We start from the raw sequence: 15,944 nt of genomic DNA on the forward strand, positions 1-15,944 counted from the left end.
CTGAGCTGTCAGCACAGAGCCTGACGTGGGGCTCGAACTCACGGACCGCGAGATCATGACCTGAGCCGAAGTCAGCCGCTTAACCGACTGAGCCACCCAGGCGCCCCTGGGGGGACATTTTTAAAGTTTATTTATTTATTTTGAGAGAGAAAAGGCGAGTGGGGGAGGGGTAGAGAGACAGGGGGAGAGAGAATCCCAAGCACTGTTAGCACAGAGCCGGATGCAGGGCTCTATCTTACAAACTGTGAGATCATGACCTGAGCTGAAATCAAGAGTTGGACGCTTAACCAACTGAGCCACTCAGGTGCCCCCATTTTAATAGATATTGAAATAAAAATGGTTATTTTTGCCCGACTGAATATTGAATACTCTACCTTGCTCCACCTCATTTTCAATGGCGACCAGTGTGCCCCCTTCTTCAACACAGAAATCTTGAGCTGATGTCCAGTTCTTCCAATCCCTTGGGTCTTTGGAGATTTTCACCAAAAGGCACTTTAAAAAAAATGTCCAAAAAAGCATTCATTTCCATATTTTTCTTAATGAGTTAAAAACCTTCCAAAGACACTGAGGATCAGTCTTTAGAATTCTTTATAATTTTCTTGAGCAGAAATGACTCATTTTTTTTTTCTTTGAGCTGCTCCAAAGATAGGAGAGTAAAAGAGAAGACCAGCTTTTAGGGTAAGTCAATATCTTGCATGCATTTGTATCAGGCAGGAACAGAAACAAGGATGTGTTTTGTTCTGTAAGGTATCAGAACGATGTCTTTTGCTCAATGAAAAACAGTATTCCTTTTAATTTTTTTTTTCAACGTTTATTTATTTTTGGGACAGAGAGAGACAGGGCATGAACGGGGGAGGGGCAGAGAGAGAGAGGGAGACAGAATCGGAAACAGGCTCCAGGCTCCAAGCCATCAGCCCAGAGCCTGACACGGGGCTCGAACTCACGGACCGCGAGATCGTGACCTGGCTGAAGTCGGACGCTTAACCAACTGCGCCACCCAGGCGCCCCCAGTATTCCTTTTAAAAAGGAGCCAGCCTGTAGTGTGGTTTTAATTTTTAAAAATCCTGTAGGTAGCAATTAATAGCTTAGTTCAATCTTATTTACAAATACATTTCCTCACTTTAAGTGAGAGGGGAATACTGGGAAATCAAACCACAACAGGGACTTAAATTCACTAATTACTTGAGTTAGCTATGTGGTTTGTAAGTCCACGAGGAAGAGCCAGAAAAGAAAAAAATGAGCCCAGTTGGGAAAGAAGCAAGGGCAGGACCAAAGAAACCTAGGAAGGAGAAATAGATGGGACGGTGGCCAGCACTGTCAATGGGACACAAAAAGAAGGCTATGGGATTTTGCAGTGAAGGCTGATTTTTACTCATGAGAGAATCATGTCTGTGGCACGGCAGGGCTACTCATTATGGAGCGAGAAATGGAAAAATAACCACTGCACAGGTCAGGTAGTGTTGAAGACACCACCCATCCGCAACCAAAGCTCAGTGAAATTTAAACATGTTAATAGGGCCAGGTGGAGTCAGGGGGGAGAGAGAGATAAAAAAGAAAGGCTATAGTGGATCAGGCAATGTTGCAGAGACGTCAGGAGAAACTGTATGCAAAGAATATTCTGTGTTGAATATTCTCTTGTCAATGAACATAGGCAACCCTGGTCATTGATAGGTTAGATCTCAAGATTTCACCACCCAGAAAATCCCAGTTACAAGATAATTCTAGGCAAGTGTGGAAGCCTGCACTTGAGAGAGCATCCTTCCTCATCCCCTTTTGGAATGACATCCTTCCTCATTCTTTAATTTCTATATTTGTCAGTCCCCCATCCTTTCCCATCATCATAAACTCATTAAAAAGCAGAGACTAAATGTTGCTTTTTTTTGAACATCACAACAAAGAAGGTCCCCAATAAATATTTATGGAACATTATAAAAGCCAATAGACCCCAAAATAGTTGTCAAACAACATTCTCAGGCATTCTAGATTTAGTCCAAAGGTTCTCAAAGAGCAGCATTCAATAATCTCTGGAGACATTTTTGATTGTCACAGCTTGATGTGGGAGCTTTGCTATTGGAATCTGGTGGGTAGGGTATAAGGATGCTATTAAGCATTCTATAACGCACAGGTCAGCCCCTCATAACAAAGAATTATTCAGCCCCAAATGTCAATAGTGCCCAGGTAATTCCTTTCAGAACTTGATCCTAATCGTGTCACTCTTTAGTTTAAAACTATTAGGGATTTTCCAAAAAAATCAAAATCAAAATCTAAAAACTATAAGGGATTTTCCACTGTTCTTAGGATAAAAACCAGAAATCCTGATGTAGCCTGAAGTTGAATTACCAAATAAGAGAGGAAATACATTTTCAATTCTTCTGGTCCTCGTCATCTTGTTTGCTTCACAAAGAAATGGAATTGGCTTTAAAGGATTTTAATTTTATAGCAACTATTCTTTTATCTATTTCCTTTCATTTTGTCTCTTCTCTCTAATTACAAATTCCAAACAGTGGCACACACTAATTATTAGGCAGTCTTATCATTTAATGTGAATTCACCTTGTGTTCAGATAGTCACACTAATGAACCATTCATAAATACCAATGAACCTCATTGGTTTAGTTAGCTCAATAAATCTTTCTATAAAACACACACACACATGCCCCCTATCCCATCCCCCAACTCATCCAACCCCCCCACATTTGCCTCAGCCAAGATTTACTAGCTTGAGTATGAGAGTGTAGCCTCCTATTACCACACTTCATTGTTTCAAAAAAAATTACTACCACACTTTGAAATGGTTGTCATTAGTAATTAAAGCAAAGCAGCAAGAAGACGTACAGCACTTTTAAATTGTTTATTTACTTACTAATTTGCAAAATGTGATCAAGGTTAAGGCATCTCTTATTATTTCTGTGAATTAAGGATACCCTACTGTAATCCAAATGAGTTTTGAATACAAAATTCTTACCTTAAAATCATTTCCAGTTCAAAACTTGAAAATGGAATTTATGATCTTTCCCCCAAACTTGGTCCTTTTCCAGTATTCTTACTGACATTGAATGGCAAAGTCAGTCATACATTTATATAAGCCTGAAACCTGGGAGTCTCCTCACCTTCCCACCCCAGCCCCTCTTCAATCAACCATTTGGACATCCCATTTCTCAATGTCCTTCCCCCATTCCTACTGCCTCACAGTCTCTGCCTTCACTATCTTACCTTGGATTATTACAATAGCTTCCCAACCACTCTTAGAACCTTCATCATCCTTGCCTCTCTCCAGTCTGTCTTTGCCATTGCAGCATGAATGATTCTTTTTCAAAACTCATTCCTGATCATGTCCTTCTTTAGGTAAAACACTTGAGGCATTTCTCATTGTTCTTAGGATAAAAACCAGAAACTCTTTTTTATTTCACTTTTCACATTCTAGTTCTTTATGCTTCCTTTAGTTTCTTCAATAGATTACATCCCCTCTCACCACAGGACCTTAGCACATGCTATACTCCCTGCTTTTAATGCTTCCTGTCCTTCTGACTACGTCAGTCATGTTCTCCTGTTATATACTTTAATAGAACTATGTAAGTCTTCTTTATCATATGTGTCACAGTTATAAATTAGAGGTCTTTTCCTGAGTGATTTACTAATGTTTGTTTCCTCTCTAGTCTGTAAGCTCCAAAAGAGAAGGGATTTTGTTTGTTTTTCCTCACCATAAAATTACCAACATCCAACATAGCTAAGTGAATGAATGAATAAAGTGCTAATAATATTAATAATTAAGAGAGTGTTTTTTTAAAGGAAAAGCTATGTTGTGCATGAAATCAAATTTTGGCTAATTCCAAAGTAGATGGTGCAAAGCAGGCATTAGTACTCGACCCAGATCCCTGGATAAAGATGTGTGAGTGGAAGCATAAGAATTAATCTAATATAAACACAAGCACATGCACACTTAGAATTTTTCCTGCCTATAGCTCTGCTGTGACAAGTATCTTCGATGACTCACTCTTCTGGAAGTAATCCCAGGTCAGGACTCATATATCATCAAACACAGAGAAAATAATTTATAAAACATTAGAATAGATGCTTAACTTCTGGTATCTCAGTTTTAAAACTCTTAAAGGTGACTTCCTCTTCCTGTAAGCTGCCTGAGGTGATCTTTGAAAATGGTTGACTATTCACTTGACCCAGACAATCTGACAAAATCATGCAAATCAAGAGGCTCAAATATTCATGTTCACTTTAAGAACACAGGTGAAACTGCCCAGCCCATCAAGGGTATGCATATCTGAAAAGCCACCAAGTATCTGAAAAGTATTTGCAGAAGCAATGTGTTCAATTCCGATGCTACAGTTGTGGAGTTGGTAGGTGTGCCCAGGCCAAACAGTGGGGCTGGACACAGGGCCAGTGGCCCAAAAAAGAATTTTTGCTGCACATGCTTAAAAATGCAGAGAGGAATGCTGAACTTAAGGGTTTAGATGTAGATTCTCTTGTCATTGAGCACATCCAGGCGAACAAAGCCCCCAAGATGTGGCATAGAACTTACAGGGCTCATGGATGAACCTGTACATGAGCTCTCCCTGACACACTGAGACGATCCTTATTGAAAAAGAGCAGATTGTTTGTTTCTAAACCAGAAGAGGAGGTTGCACAAAAGAAAAAGATATCCCAGAAGAAAGTGAAGACACAAAAACTAATGGGCTGGGAGTTAATTCTGCATAAAATAAATGCAAATAAAAGTAAAACAAACAAACAAACAAACAAGCCTCTTATAGGTGGATAGTCAACCAACTAGATTTTTTTCTTAGAGATAACCAATAAAAATGAGCCATAGAAAATTGACAAACAAGAAGCAAAATTTAATGAGATATAACATATCGATGCTCATTCAGAACTGTGAAGTGAGTAATGTCTGTCATTGCTATCTCCCAGTTTTCCTTCTGTAACTTTGTTATTCAGGGAAGCCATCCCCACAGGGCTCTCCTCCTCTCCATTATCAATCCTCCTATTGCCAGCTTTTCTAATGATCTGATAAGCCCACTTATTCCAAGGCGTACATGACAAATGAGGCAATCTCAGAAATAAAGAAAATTAAAAAATAAAGAGTCAAGGCAAAGGAGTGAGACTCCAGTGATTTTAGACATTACTATGCAAAGGAAGGTGTGGTGGGTGGGGACACTTGAGCACCCTGTAACGTTACTCTGTAAAAGATCCTTTCTTAGGAAGCCTGCTGTGACAGTATCTTTATTAGTCAATTCCTCTGAATGATTCAAAGACTAAGTCGTGCAGCTCTCCTATTGCTGGGCAAATATTGGCTGTGCATTAGAATAACCAAGGGAACTTTTAAAAAACACTGATGCTTAGATCCAATGCAGATCAATTAAATCAGAATCTTTAGGATGTCACCTGCACCTTGACATTTTTAAAAAGCTAACATGGCAATTCTAAATATTTGATCAGGGCTGTGAACCACTAATCTAACTGTTAGTTATCAATAAAGTTTTTTTTTTTTTTTTTTAACTTTGAGCTACACAGGGATGTTTTAATCCTGCTCCAATCCTGCTTCAGAAAGCCTTTCTCCTCTCATGTATGTGTTTGTGCTTTACTCACTCCCCTTCTATTCCTTTCAAAGGAAGTATTCACTTACTCTGTTGCCCTGGGTCTGTTCCCCGGTTACTGCTACCATGCCTCTGTACATATATACTCAATATGTTTACACAGGAGAAAACATCGACTAGAGTTAAGCTGTGCAGATAAAGAAGTTTGGGGGGAGGATAATAGCCAAGGGCTGAACCAAAAACAAATATTGAGAGTTTCTAAGAATTATTTCTCTAGTGCCAAGGATTTGATTTGCTGTTAATTTCCTTAAAATACCCTCCTTTGTACATGGGAGAAGTTATGATTAGTAACTGGAACAGTTGTCTGCATGCTTTGGGGTTGCTCACTGTCTGCATTGAAAATGTGACTTTGAGACAAGATATGCATTCCTTTGTGTCTGCCCCATATAGAGCACTCCAGGATGCATCTGTTTTAATAGTTGCAAGGTAGAAAAATTAACTAAAAATGGACCAAAACCTTAAGAGCTAAAACCATAAAGTTCTAGGAAGAAACATAAGAGGTAAATTTTAATGACCTTGGGTTTGGCAAACTATTCTTAGATATGACACCAAAAACATGAGTAAAAAGAGAAATTAGATAAATTGGACTTCATTAAAATTAAAACTGTTGTGCATCAAAAGACATTAGAAAAGGCAACCTACAGAATGGGAGAAAATACTTGCAAAACATGTATCTGATAGGGGCTTAATTTCTAGAATATATAAAGAACTCCTACAACTCAACAATAAAAAGACAACCCAAATGAAAACAGACAAAGGACTTGAATAGACATGTTTTCCAAAGGCAATATACAAATGGTCAATAAGCACATGAGAAGACACTCAACATCCTTAGCCATTAGGCAAATGTAAATCAAACCATAATGAGACTAACTCTAGACATGCACTAAGATGGCAATAATAAAAAGATAGATAATAACAAGTGTTGTTAAGGATGTGGAGAAATTGCTAGCATACGTTGCTAGCAGGCTTGTAAAATGGTTCAGCCATGTATGTGAAAAACATTTTGCTGGTTCTTCAAGAAGTTAAACACAGAATTAGTACATGATGTAGCAATTCCATCCCTAGGTGTATATCCAAAAGAAGTGAAAACAGGGACTCCAGCAGATACCTGTATGCCAATGGTCATTGAAAATTTATTAACAGTAACCAAAACGTGGAAACAACCCAAGTCCATCAACAGATGAATGGCAAAACAAAATGTGTGGAATATTAGTTAGTCATAAAGAGGGATGAAGTTCTGATACACATTATAATATGGATAAACAGTGAAAACATTATTCAAAGAGAAATAAGCCAGAAAAAAAAAGGACAAATATTGTATAAATTCACTTACATGAAATATCTAGACAGGCAAATTCATAGAGATAGGAAACAGATTAGAACTTACCATGGCTGGAGGAATGGGGAATTGGGAGTTATTGCTTAATAGTTACAGAGTTTCTGTTTGGGATGATGATAAATTTTAGAAATAAAGGGGATGGTTGAATACCATTGTGAATGTAGTTATTGCCACTGAATTGTACATTTAAAATGGTAAAAATGGCATATTTTATTTTAAATATATTTTACCACAGTAGAATAGCTATAAAAAGAACTAATTGTTAAAGGTTTTAATTAAAGACTTAGTTATACTCAGTGTTCTATTGAATACTTGCTATGTTTCTTATATTGAAATGTATAAATTACTTGTAAGTGGTAGATTTTATAGTTTGGGAAAATAGGAATCAGGCAGAAAGTATTAACTATTAAAAATGTACCTCAATACCATATAAAGTTTTAGAAAACCACTATATTTTAGAAGATATCTCAGTGCCACCAGATTGACTGTATCATGGGGCTAAACTGATCTAGTAATTTAAGAATTGTTATATGAAGTGGCAACTGTAGGAAAGAGACAAGACTACTTGACTCGAGGTCAGAAAACCTGAGGTTGATTCTCAACCTGACACTTATTTGCTGTGAACTTCCAGAAAAAGCACACAATGTTACCAGTCTTGGTCTTCTTGTGTATAGGATGGGATAATAATTCTGTGTATTTAAAGAATTGAACAAAATAAGAAATATATCTTTTAAATCAGCCAGCAAAAACTCTTAGCCACAAGGTGGAAGAAACCCAAATGTCATCAGTGGGTGAGTGGAAAAACAAAATGTGGTACATACATAAAATGGAATATTATTGTCTCAAAAAGGAAGGAAATTCTGACACATGCTCTAACATGGATGAACTTGGAGGACGTTCTGCTTAGTGAAATAACCCACTCACAAAAGATCAAATAACGTACAACTCTACTTATCCTCAGTGTCTGAAGTAGTCAAATTAATAGAAACAGAAAGCAGAATTATGGTTGCCAGGGGCTGGGAGAGGGGAAATGAGGGGTTGTTGTTTATTGTTTATTGGATTTAGGGTTTCAGTTTTACAAGATGAAAAAGGTCAGCAGATTCATTGCACAACAATGTGAATATACTTAACACTACCTCACTAAACACTTAAAAATGGTTAAGATGGTAAATTCTATCTTATATGAATTTTACCACAATTAAAAAAATCAGTGCCAAATATGTAGTAAGTGTTCAACAAATACGTGTAAAATCCCAGTGGCCCCATATCACAAATTAACAGTGAACGGAAGATCATAAAGGAGAGAAGGCTCTGCCAATATAACTGAATATACAGATTGAAAACTGGCTGTCAACAAAGAGCAATTTCATATTAACATATAAAATTATGACACAGTTTGGGTTTTTCCATTATCAAAGAATTAAACTTTTATAATTTGGGATGCATTTTAATTACTTCCACACCTAAGGCCTATAAAGTTATTTTATTATAAAACATAATAGAGTGGAGAAAAATTCTTGGCCTTAATTGGAGGCATTATCAGAAATAATAAATCTGGTTTACAATATCCCCACTGGCAATTTTTTTTTTTTAAATTTCAATTCTGCACGGAAGCACCAGCTTTATGAGGCTCAAGATGACATTATTAGTGGGTCAATTCACACAGCGGGCAGAGCTCTATGCCAGCTCCAGGCAGGGAAGACACAAAAGAAAGGGAAGATGGGGTCTGTGCCCTCTGGAGTTGACAGCTCATTTGGGGGCAGGGCCCAGTTACACACACTCGTATGCATCACGCCTAATGAAACAGTTATACAGCACAATGAAGGATTGTGAGCAAAAACAGTATACAAATGAAGGGTGGTGTCAAGGCTGTTTCTTTATTCCAAGAGATTGCCCCTACCTTGAAAACCTCAAATCTCTTGAAAGCTGTGACAAAAAAATTCCAGGTCCAATGGACAACTCCTGGTTTTTCAAAGCCATACCTACTTTTTAAATTACGTTCTAAAATGTCTACAAGAGAGAAACACAGGCAACTTTTTGAAAATGAGTTTACCTTATAGTTAATATATAGCCATCCTTTGGGACACGTTCCATGTTGTTTTGGGATATCTTTCTCTTTCTCTATGAGCCAAACCTTCTTTCGCTTACAGATGCTAGGCATAGAAACTGAACACTCTTCACTAGCCCAGAGTCCTGGAGGAGTAAATGAGTTAGAGATGACCTGAAATAATGGTGACTCTTTTTTGTAAGCATTCTCTGTGTATCACATTTTTATGACTGCTAATGGTTTATCATAATTTTTTTAATCTAGAAATTGGACTAAATTGCTAACAGAGTTCTCTCGTGGCAAGAGCAAACTGGTCAGGGTGCTAAATCAGTAATTCTAATTTGAGAATGTAGGAATTTCGCAAATGCCAAAAAAAAGAAAAAATGCCCCAACTAACTGAAATATTACAGTTGAAATCACAGAACTGATTAAAGTGCTGAGGATATTTGACTTGGTTAACAGAAGAATGTAGAGTAATATTTTTGTTTTAAAATATTCAATTTCAATATAAAGAGAAACAAGATTCTAAAACAACAGATGATCATTTCTAATTTCTAATTCTTTAGAAAATATACAATGTAGAAATATTAACTCTGTAACTTCTAAGAAAGAAGCACTTTTCAATACAGACCCTTAAACAAAACAGGCACACATAGACATGCCCTCAGGAAGATACATCCCAAAGTCCTTAGCCTCCTGTAAAATGTATTTTAATTTAGAAGAGCTATATTTTCAGAGTAAAGGTTATAGAATGCATTTCATTAGCATTCAAGTTATAAGTCCCAGAATAGGGCAGGGATGCATGTAAATTGCAAAGACAGGTTTCAGTTTTCTAGTGAGGGATATGAACCAAAAAAAAAAAAAAAAAGGCATTTTGAAGGAGGGGCTGGCATGCTATTTTCAATGCAGAGTAGCTGCTAGTCTTCCAGAATCACAAAACAGCTTTTCTGTAGGCTGTTGTGACATCTGCTGGCAAAAGAGAGCTGATTAACGACGTGGTTTTTCCTTTCCTTTCTCTGCAGACACCCTTCCACCAAGGATTGCTTTCCGTGCTTATCCCTCTCCTGCCTTGATGCACAGGTTCACTATGAATCTGTTAAGAGTCAGGAACATAATTACCTTTTATAGGATAGAAAGAGTGGGGTGAATATGAGTGGACAATGAACCCAAATAACATTGTACTGGTAAATTAAAAAAAAAACCACCCATCTTAAACGTACATGTATTTCTAAATCCAACTTGGAGACAGTTGGTATTCTATGGCAAGAAACAGTTAATGACAGGCATTAAAAAAATACTGAATTCAATGAAAATCTTTCTTAAATGGGAGAGTGGAAGTAAATTTCATAGAGGGTAAAGTTCTGGCCAAATATAAACTGAATATTAAGAAGAGATTTTAAAAATGAGCCCATATTGACATTTTATAGAGAATAGTATTTGTCAGGTATATTTTTGATCAGTGTCACTGGGCCTATTTCTGGTGTCATTGTGGTTCATGAGGAATGACTTATCTGGTTGTAATTCATTTTCAAGAACATGAACACATGGAATTAACTGTAGGGATGACCATCCTTAAACCTTAAGACTGATGAAACGAAACACATTCAACTAAAAAGCAAATTAGCCAAATAAAACCTTTTCACTGAACTAATGCAATGAAAAGGAGACTTCAAGCCTCCTGAAAACTATCAGTTTGTATTATAAGCCCCAAAATGGATGAGTAAAATAACCTGTTAGGGATGAAATGAAGCCACATCTCTGGCTCTGATTATTCATAGATCCATCTCTTTCCTTGTCCCAGTTTTGGTATGTTACTGGCGTTCCATCTCTCCAGCTGTAGGAAAATGGAAAAATTTAGGGTCTTCTCTTTTTCTGTATGTCCAGTCTCCAAACACCATTCTTGAAGTTCTGGGGTATGGACTAAAGGCATAATGTTTTACTAAATTAAAAAAATACTCATGTCTTTGGTTAGAGAAATGAAAATTTATGAGTTAAAGATAATGTTTGAAGGCTATTCAACAAATTGATCACTAAGATCTAGTCCAATCATTCTGCAAATAAAACCTGTCAAACAAAATAAAATGCAAATTGATCCAGGTCCGTACCGAAATTCATCATTGGCTCTTTCTTCTTGAAGTCCAATCCACCAATTTATACCATACTTTGATAGCTATTAAAAAAAAAAAAGAAAGAAAATGTCAGCGTTTATTCTACTTGTTTTCCCTTTTCACTATTAAGATTAATGGGGTTGCTGTTAATAGCTTTCTATTCTTTAGTATTTTACCCAATTATCTAAAGAAGAGTACACTAGGCCTAGCATCTTCAGAGAACCTGAAACTTCATTATCTTAAAATATTCTCTCCTCATTATGAAGGGAAATTGGAATCAAATATTGAAAATCTTTCTTACAACTTTCCATATGTATTTAAAAGTACATTTTCTAACTTTAATAATAGGGCTTTAAAAAGTAATATTGTAAAGTAAAATAGGACTCCTTTTTTTCCCTAAAAATTTAGTGTTTTATCATCTCAGCAGTTTATAGAAGTTTACTGCCTGTGCCATGCTGTTTGAAAACAATCAAGGCACAAAGACATCAATAGTAAAAAAGATTTTGAATTTTTGGCATTAGTCTGATTATTAAGCTTTTAAACTGAGTCATAGCATGCTCCCCATTTAAATAGACACAATATAGGACAAAGGAATCTGACAGAACTTCCAGTGTTTCACAATCAGAAAATTATTTCTATATTTTAATGATATTGTACCATTATTTATCAGACAGATCCCAGTACACTAAAGTCTAAAATGAAACCCCATGTTCACACATGTGTGCATGGACATGTACATACATTATGGCAAATGTAATACCGGACTGATGACCCTGGAAATTGAAATTCCCTCTTTAACTATAAAAGAGGAAGAGGCAGTAAGAATTTCTCTAAGACTTCTAAATCAATATACTGTATTGTGTGTGTGCTCAGTGTGTGTGTGTGTGTGTGTGTGTGTGTGTGTGCTCAGTGTGTGTGTGTGTGTGTGTGTGAAATGTAACTTAATTTTCAAGCTAAAAGCCTGTTAATTTGAAGGCATTGCATATTTAAATTTGCACTTCATTTCTTCTGTAAAAATTGGAGAATACACTTTAAGATATATTTTTTTTTCCCACAGAATTTTGGGTCATCATACAACAGAACCTAACAACTCTCTAACATTCTAATTTATAAACAGGTATTTTTACTCCTTGAATAGTGTGGCTGTCTGCTTTATCAGCAATTTGAGAATAATGTAAGATGGAGCAACTATAATTTGGGGTCCCTGAGGTGTTGTTTCATGGACATGTTCTTACATGCTGAATTTAGATTCCTTTTGTCAAGCTTTGGAATGGGTCCATTGAGACTGGCTGTGAACTCAGTGGGAGAACCACAACAATTTCATTCAATCTGAAGAGGTCTCACGTGCAACAATAGTGGAAATCACAGGCTGATTGTTCACTGCCCCAATTAGGGACCTCTAAAGAGAAATTATACCTACTGCATCTTAAGTGACATATTTATTACCACTTCAATTACAGCATGGTAATCCTCTATATGGCACACCACAACCTGTTGGGATACGGAATAGAACTGCAAGCAAGAAGGACAAGCTAGAAGCTAGGGTGAAAAATGCATGGTGAAAAATAGATGTTTTCAATTTTAGCTTAGGTATAAATTCACAACAATAGAAGACTTATTAATATTCTTTCCTATAAAGAAATGTGATATGACCACAGATTTCATAACATCAACTATGTTTTGTGACAGCCATTATAGATAGCATCATATGGGAAGAATACTTATAAAAAAATACAGCACCAGCTAATATAATCTACAAAGTAATTAATCTACAATATAATACAAGGATGAATAGCCTGTCATCTCTTCAAATGTTTCCATCAAAAATACCAAAACCAAGTTATTTTAAGGTTTTAAAACATCATATTTTGGGGGATGACTAATAGACTTGATATATTTTTGTTAGAGGTATTTAGACATGAACTTATAAAAATAAGAGTAAATTTCAATTTTGACATGCAAATATTGCACAACACAGCATAAAATGTTAGCTGAGTGGACTATTTGGCTAGTAGTTCATGTTAAACAATTCCCACAGTGCTATGGCTTTTTACTTTTTTGGCATTAATCTAACCCAACAAGATGGTTCAAAAAAGAAGTACTCAAAAATTCACTCTCATCATGCCTGTGGTATTCCGTTATTCAAAGAGAAAATACTGACTAACCACATTTCCAAGATAGAAACACTGTAAAAAAAAAATTCTTCAGATTTAAAAAACTGTATCCAGCTTTCTTTTTCAATAGTTCTTTTACTTTCCAATTGTTATTTTTGTTCTTCACATTTCTAAGTTACTACTCTTTTAGGGAAACTATACAACACATATGGAATATTAAAAATATTTAATTAGTATTGTGATTCTTCCTGCACTAATAGGATGAGTGTGTGCCACAAAAGTGAGTGGTATGACCTCGACATGTTTAGTTCACCATCCTGGAATAAAGTAGCTTCTGAACTGACTCCTTCTAGTAGGACCTTTGTAGATATGGAGTTTCTCGCTCATGAACTGTAAATGGTCACCATAAATACCACTACTCTCACCACCGCCAAAAAGTGCCTAACACAGCCACAATATTATGCAATAATAAGAACTGTTTTGGAAACCTATAGTTTTCTTCTTTTTAAATTGATACCCTTTCCCCTTACCTCTCTTGCCCCTTTTTCAATCTGCACATTTTATACCATCCAGTAATTTTCTTTTGTGGTGTTAGATCAGTCAGCCGCTCACCCATGATACTGACAGGGCAATTTATAACAACATGGTCTCAGGCTGGGTAACAGTTTTGCCATATAAGATACCATAAGGTTTGTGTGGTTTGAGATCACACTAGATTTAGCCCTCAACTAGTATCATAGGGCTAGGTATGACGTCTCAAACAGCTAAACCGATGGGTTTTATTATTCCCTTCTATGGGAGGTATTAACTCTGCCATCCCCACTGGCTTCCCAAACACTAATAATTGGGAGGTTGAATTAAGGGAAAGGTGAAGGTAGAAGACCTGCAGATGTTTCCAGGAGAGCTAAGCTCATTGGAAAGATCAAAGAAGTCTTTCATCGCTCATGTCTGGGACAGAGCTGGCACCATCTTTTTGGAGAGGGGTTTTAGAACTAGCATTTTAATATAATGAAGACATTGTGCGCTTATATCCCTCCCTTGCTGCTCTGCTGCAAGCAGAGTGTTTTAAAATGACACCGTAAGTCAGATGGCCTGGGTTCACTTGCAGATTCCACCACTCAGCTGCTGTGCAAGTAACCAAGTTACTTCACCTCTTTGGAGTTTCAGCTTCCTCATCTGTAAAATGTACTAATAATAGACTTCCCATAGATAGTCCTTGGAAAGATTAAATGCCATTAAACATTAATACTTAGCACAGTGCCTGACACTGTTACAGTAAGTACTGGCCAAATGTCAGTTCCCTTTGAGACATACACTTTGTCATGTCAAAGGATGGATTGGTTTTCAGACATTGACCTGATGTCTTGTTATTGCCACCAGGAATCTGCTGTCTTGTTAAAGAAACAAACATATTTTATGACATCATGTTAATACTTAACATTATGGTTTTGGCTTGAGTGTTCCATTTGTGGGAGAGGAAAGGTGGTAAAATAGTGCACAAAATAGCGGGGAACATCATGTTCTAGCGATTGGTCTATCACTCAGTCTGTGGGACTGTGAGGTTGTCATCGAATATCCCTGTTGTTCAGCTTTTTCCATCACAAATCAGTAGTGGTCTTGACCTACGTACACCTCACAGGCTCCTGTGCATCAAACAGGATTATAGAAATGGAAAAGCTCCATGAGCTGTAAGGGAAGACATTTCTCTTACAACCCGAGGATGCTTTAAATATAGAGCTTCATTTTAACTATCAACTTACAAACATATGAAAAGATGATAGCTCAACAAAGGATTCCTGGTGATCATGAAATAATGTTAAATTATGGAAAAGAAAAAAAGTCTTTTCCTTACTTCCGAAGATTTCCTAAGGAAAACTGGGAGTGAGGTTTCTCCCCTTAGTGTCCCCTTGGTAATTTCTACATATTGCTCCCTTTTCACTTATTATTACTTCCAGTTTTTTTAAAAACAGAGTCTGTATCTCATTTTTGTGTTCTTGACAGTATGTCTTTGACAAATATCACAATCCCCGACACTTACCTTAATAAATACTTAATAAGTAATACTTAAAAAATACTTAATAAACACTTACCTTAATAAATGCTTGTTGAAGAAACACAAGGAAAACACATACTATTCCTGGCAGTCTGTTTCATTATTTAACAGGTTTTGGATGCCTTTCCAATTAGCCTAGCTCCTCAAAGATTGTCTAAGTCTTTGTTTTACATTGAAATGGAAAACCACTCCCTATCGTTTTCTGAATATTGAGTCTTCAGAGTCTTATAAATATTGTACTCTTGTAAGTAAAATTCAGAACTTTAAATCAGCCATGTGCTCTCCCCACCCTCTCCCCAGTATACCATGTCTCTCATTTGTGCTTTATTTTCTCCCATTCCATTTATCTATTTGTCTTTTTCTAAACTATTTTCTAATGCTATGTGCTTATATTGATTATGGTCTTCTCAGACTAGATTATAAGCTTCACAAGGGCAGGAATTTTGGTCTGTTTTAATCACTGATAGAGCCCAAGTCCTTCAAAGAGTAGACTCCGAATAAATATGTCCAGAATGACTGAATGACCCTCACTAAAACAATAAAGCCCTACTTACTAATACTGATGCTACTAAGAATCAAGAAAAGTGATATGATGACCAACATAGTAAGCCTGTGTTTCCATTATTTTCTCTTAATCCCTATACGAAAAAGAAAAACAATTCTTAAAAAACCTGT

General features: G+C 36.5%; 1 protein-coding gene across 4 annotated transcripts in view; it reads right to left on the reverse strand.

The window, feature by feature from the left end:
• The window catches only part of PLA2R1 (phospholipase A2 receptor 1), a 117,570-nt gene that overhangs the window by 17,218 nt on the left and 84,408 nt on the right, over nucleotides 1-15,944 (reverse strand). For all 4 annotated transcript variants that reach the window (XM_045479965.1, XM_045479963.1, XM_045479964.1 and 1 more), the window contains 4 exons: nucleotides 11,100-11,164; nucleotides 10,725-10,828; nucleotides 9,001-9,140; nucleotides 375-492 (listed from right to left, as the gene is read on the reverse strand). In XM_045479965.1, coding sequence (XP_045335921.1) covers nucleotides 375-492; nucleotides 9,001-9,140; nucleotides 10,725-10,828; nucleotides 11,100-11,164 — 427 coding nt within the window. The remainder of the gene's footprint in view (nucleotides 1-374; nucleotides 493-9,000; nucleotides 9,141-10,724; nucleotides 10,829-11,099; nucleotides 11,165-15,944) is intronic.

The sequence above is a fragment of the Leopardus geoffroyi genome, chromosome C1 (genome assembly GCF_018350155.1).
Source record: "Leopardus geoffroyi isolate Oge1 chromosome C1, O.geoffroyi_Oge1_pat1.0, whole genome shotgun sequence".
Taxonomy (NCBI): domain Eukaryota; kingdom Metazoa; phylum Chordata; class Mammalia; order Carnivora; family Felidae; genus Leopardus; species Leopardus geoffroyi.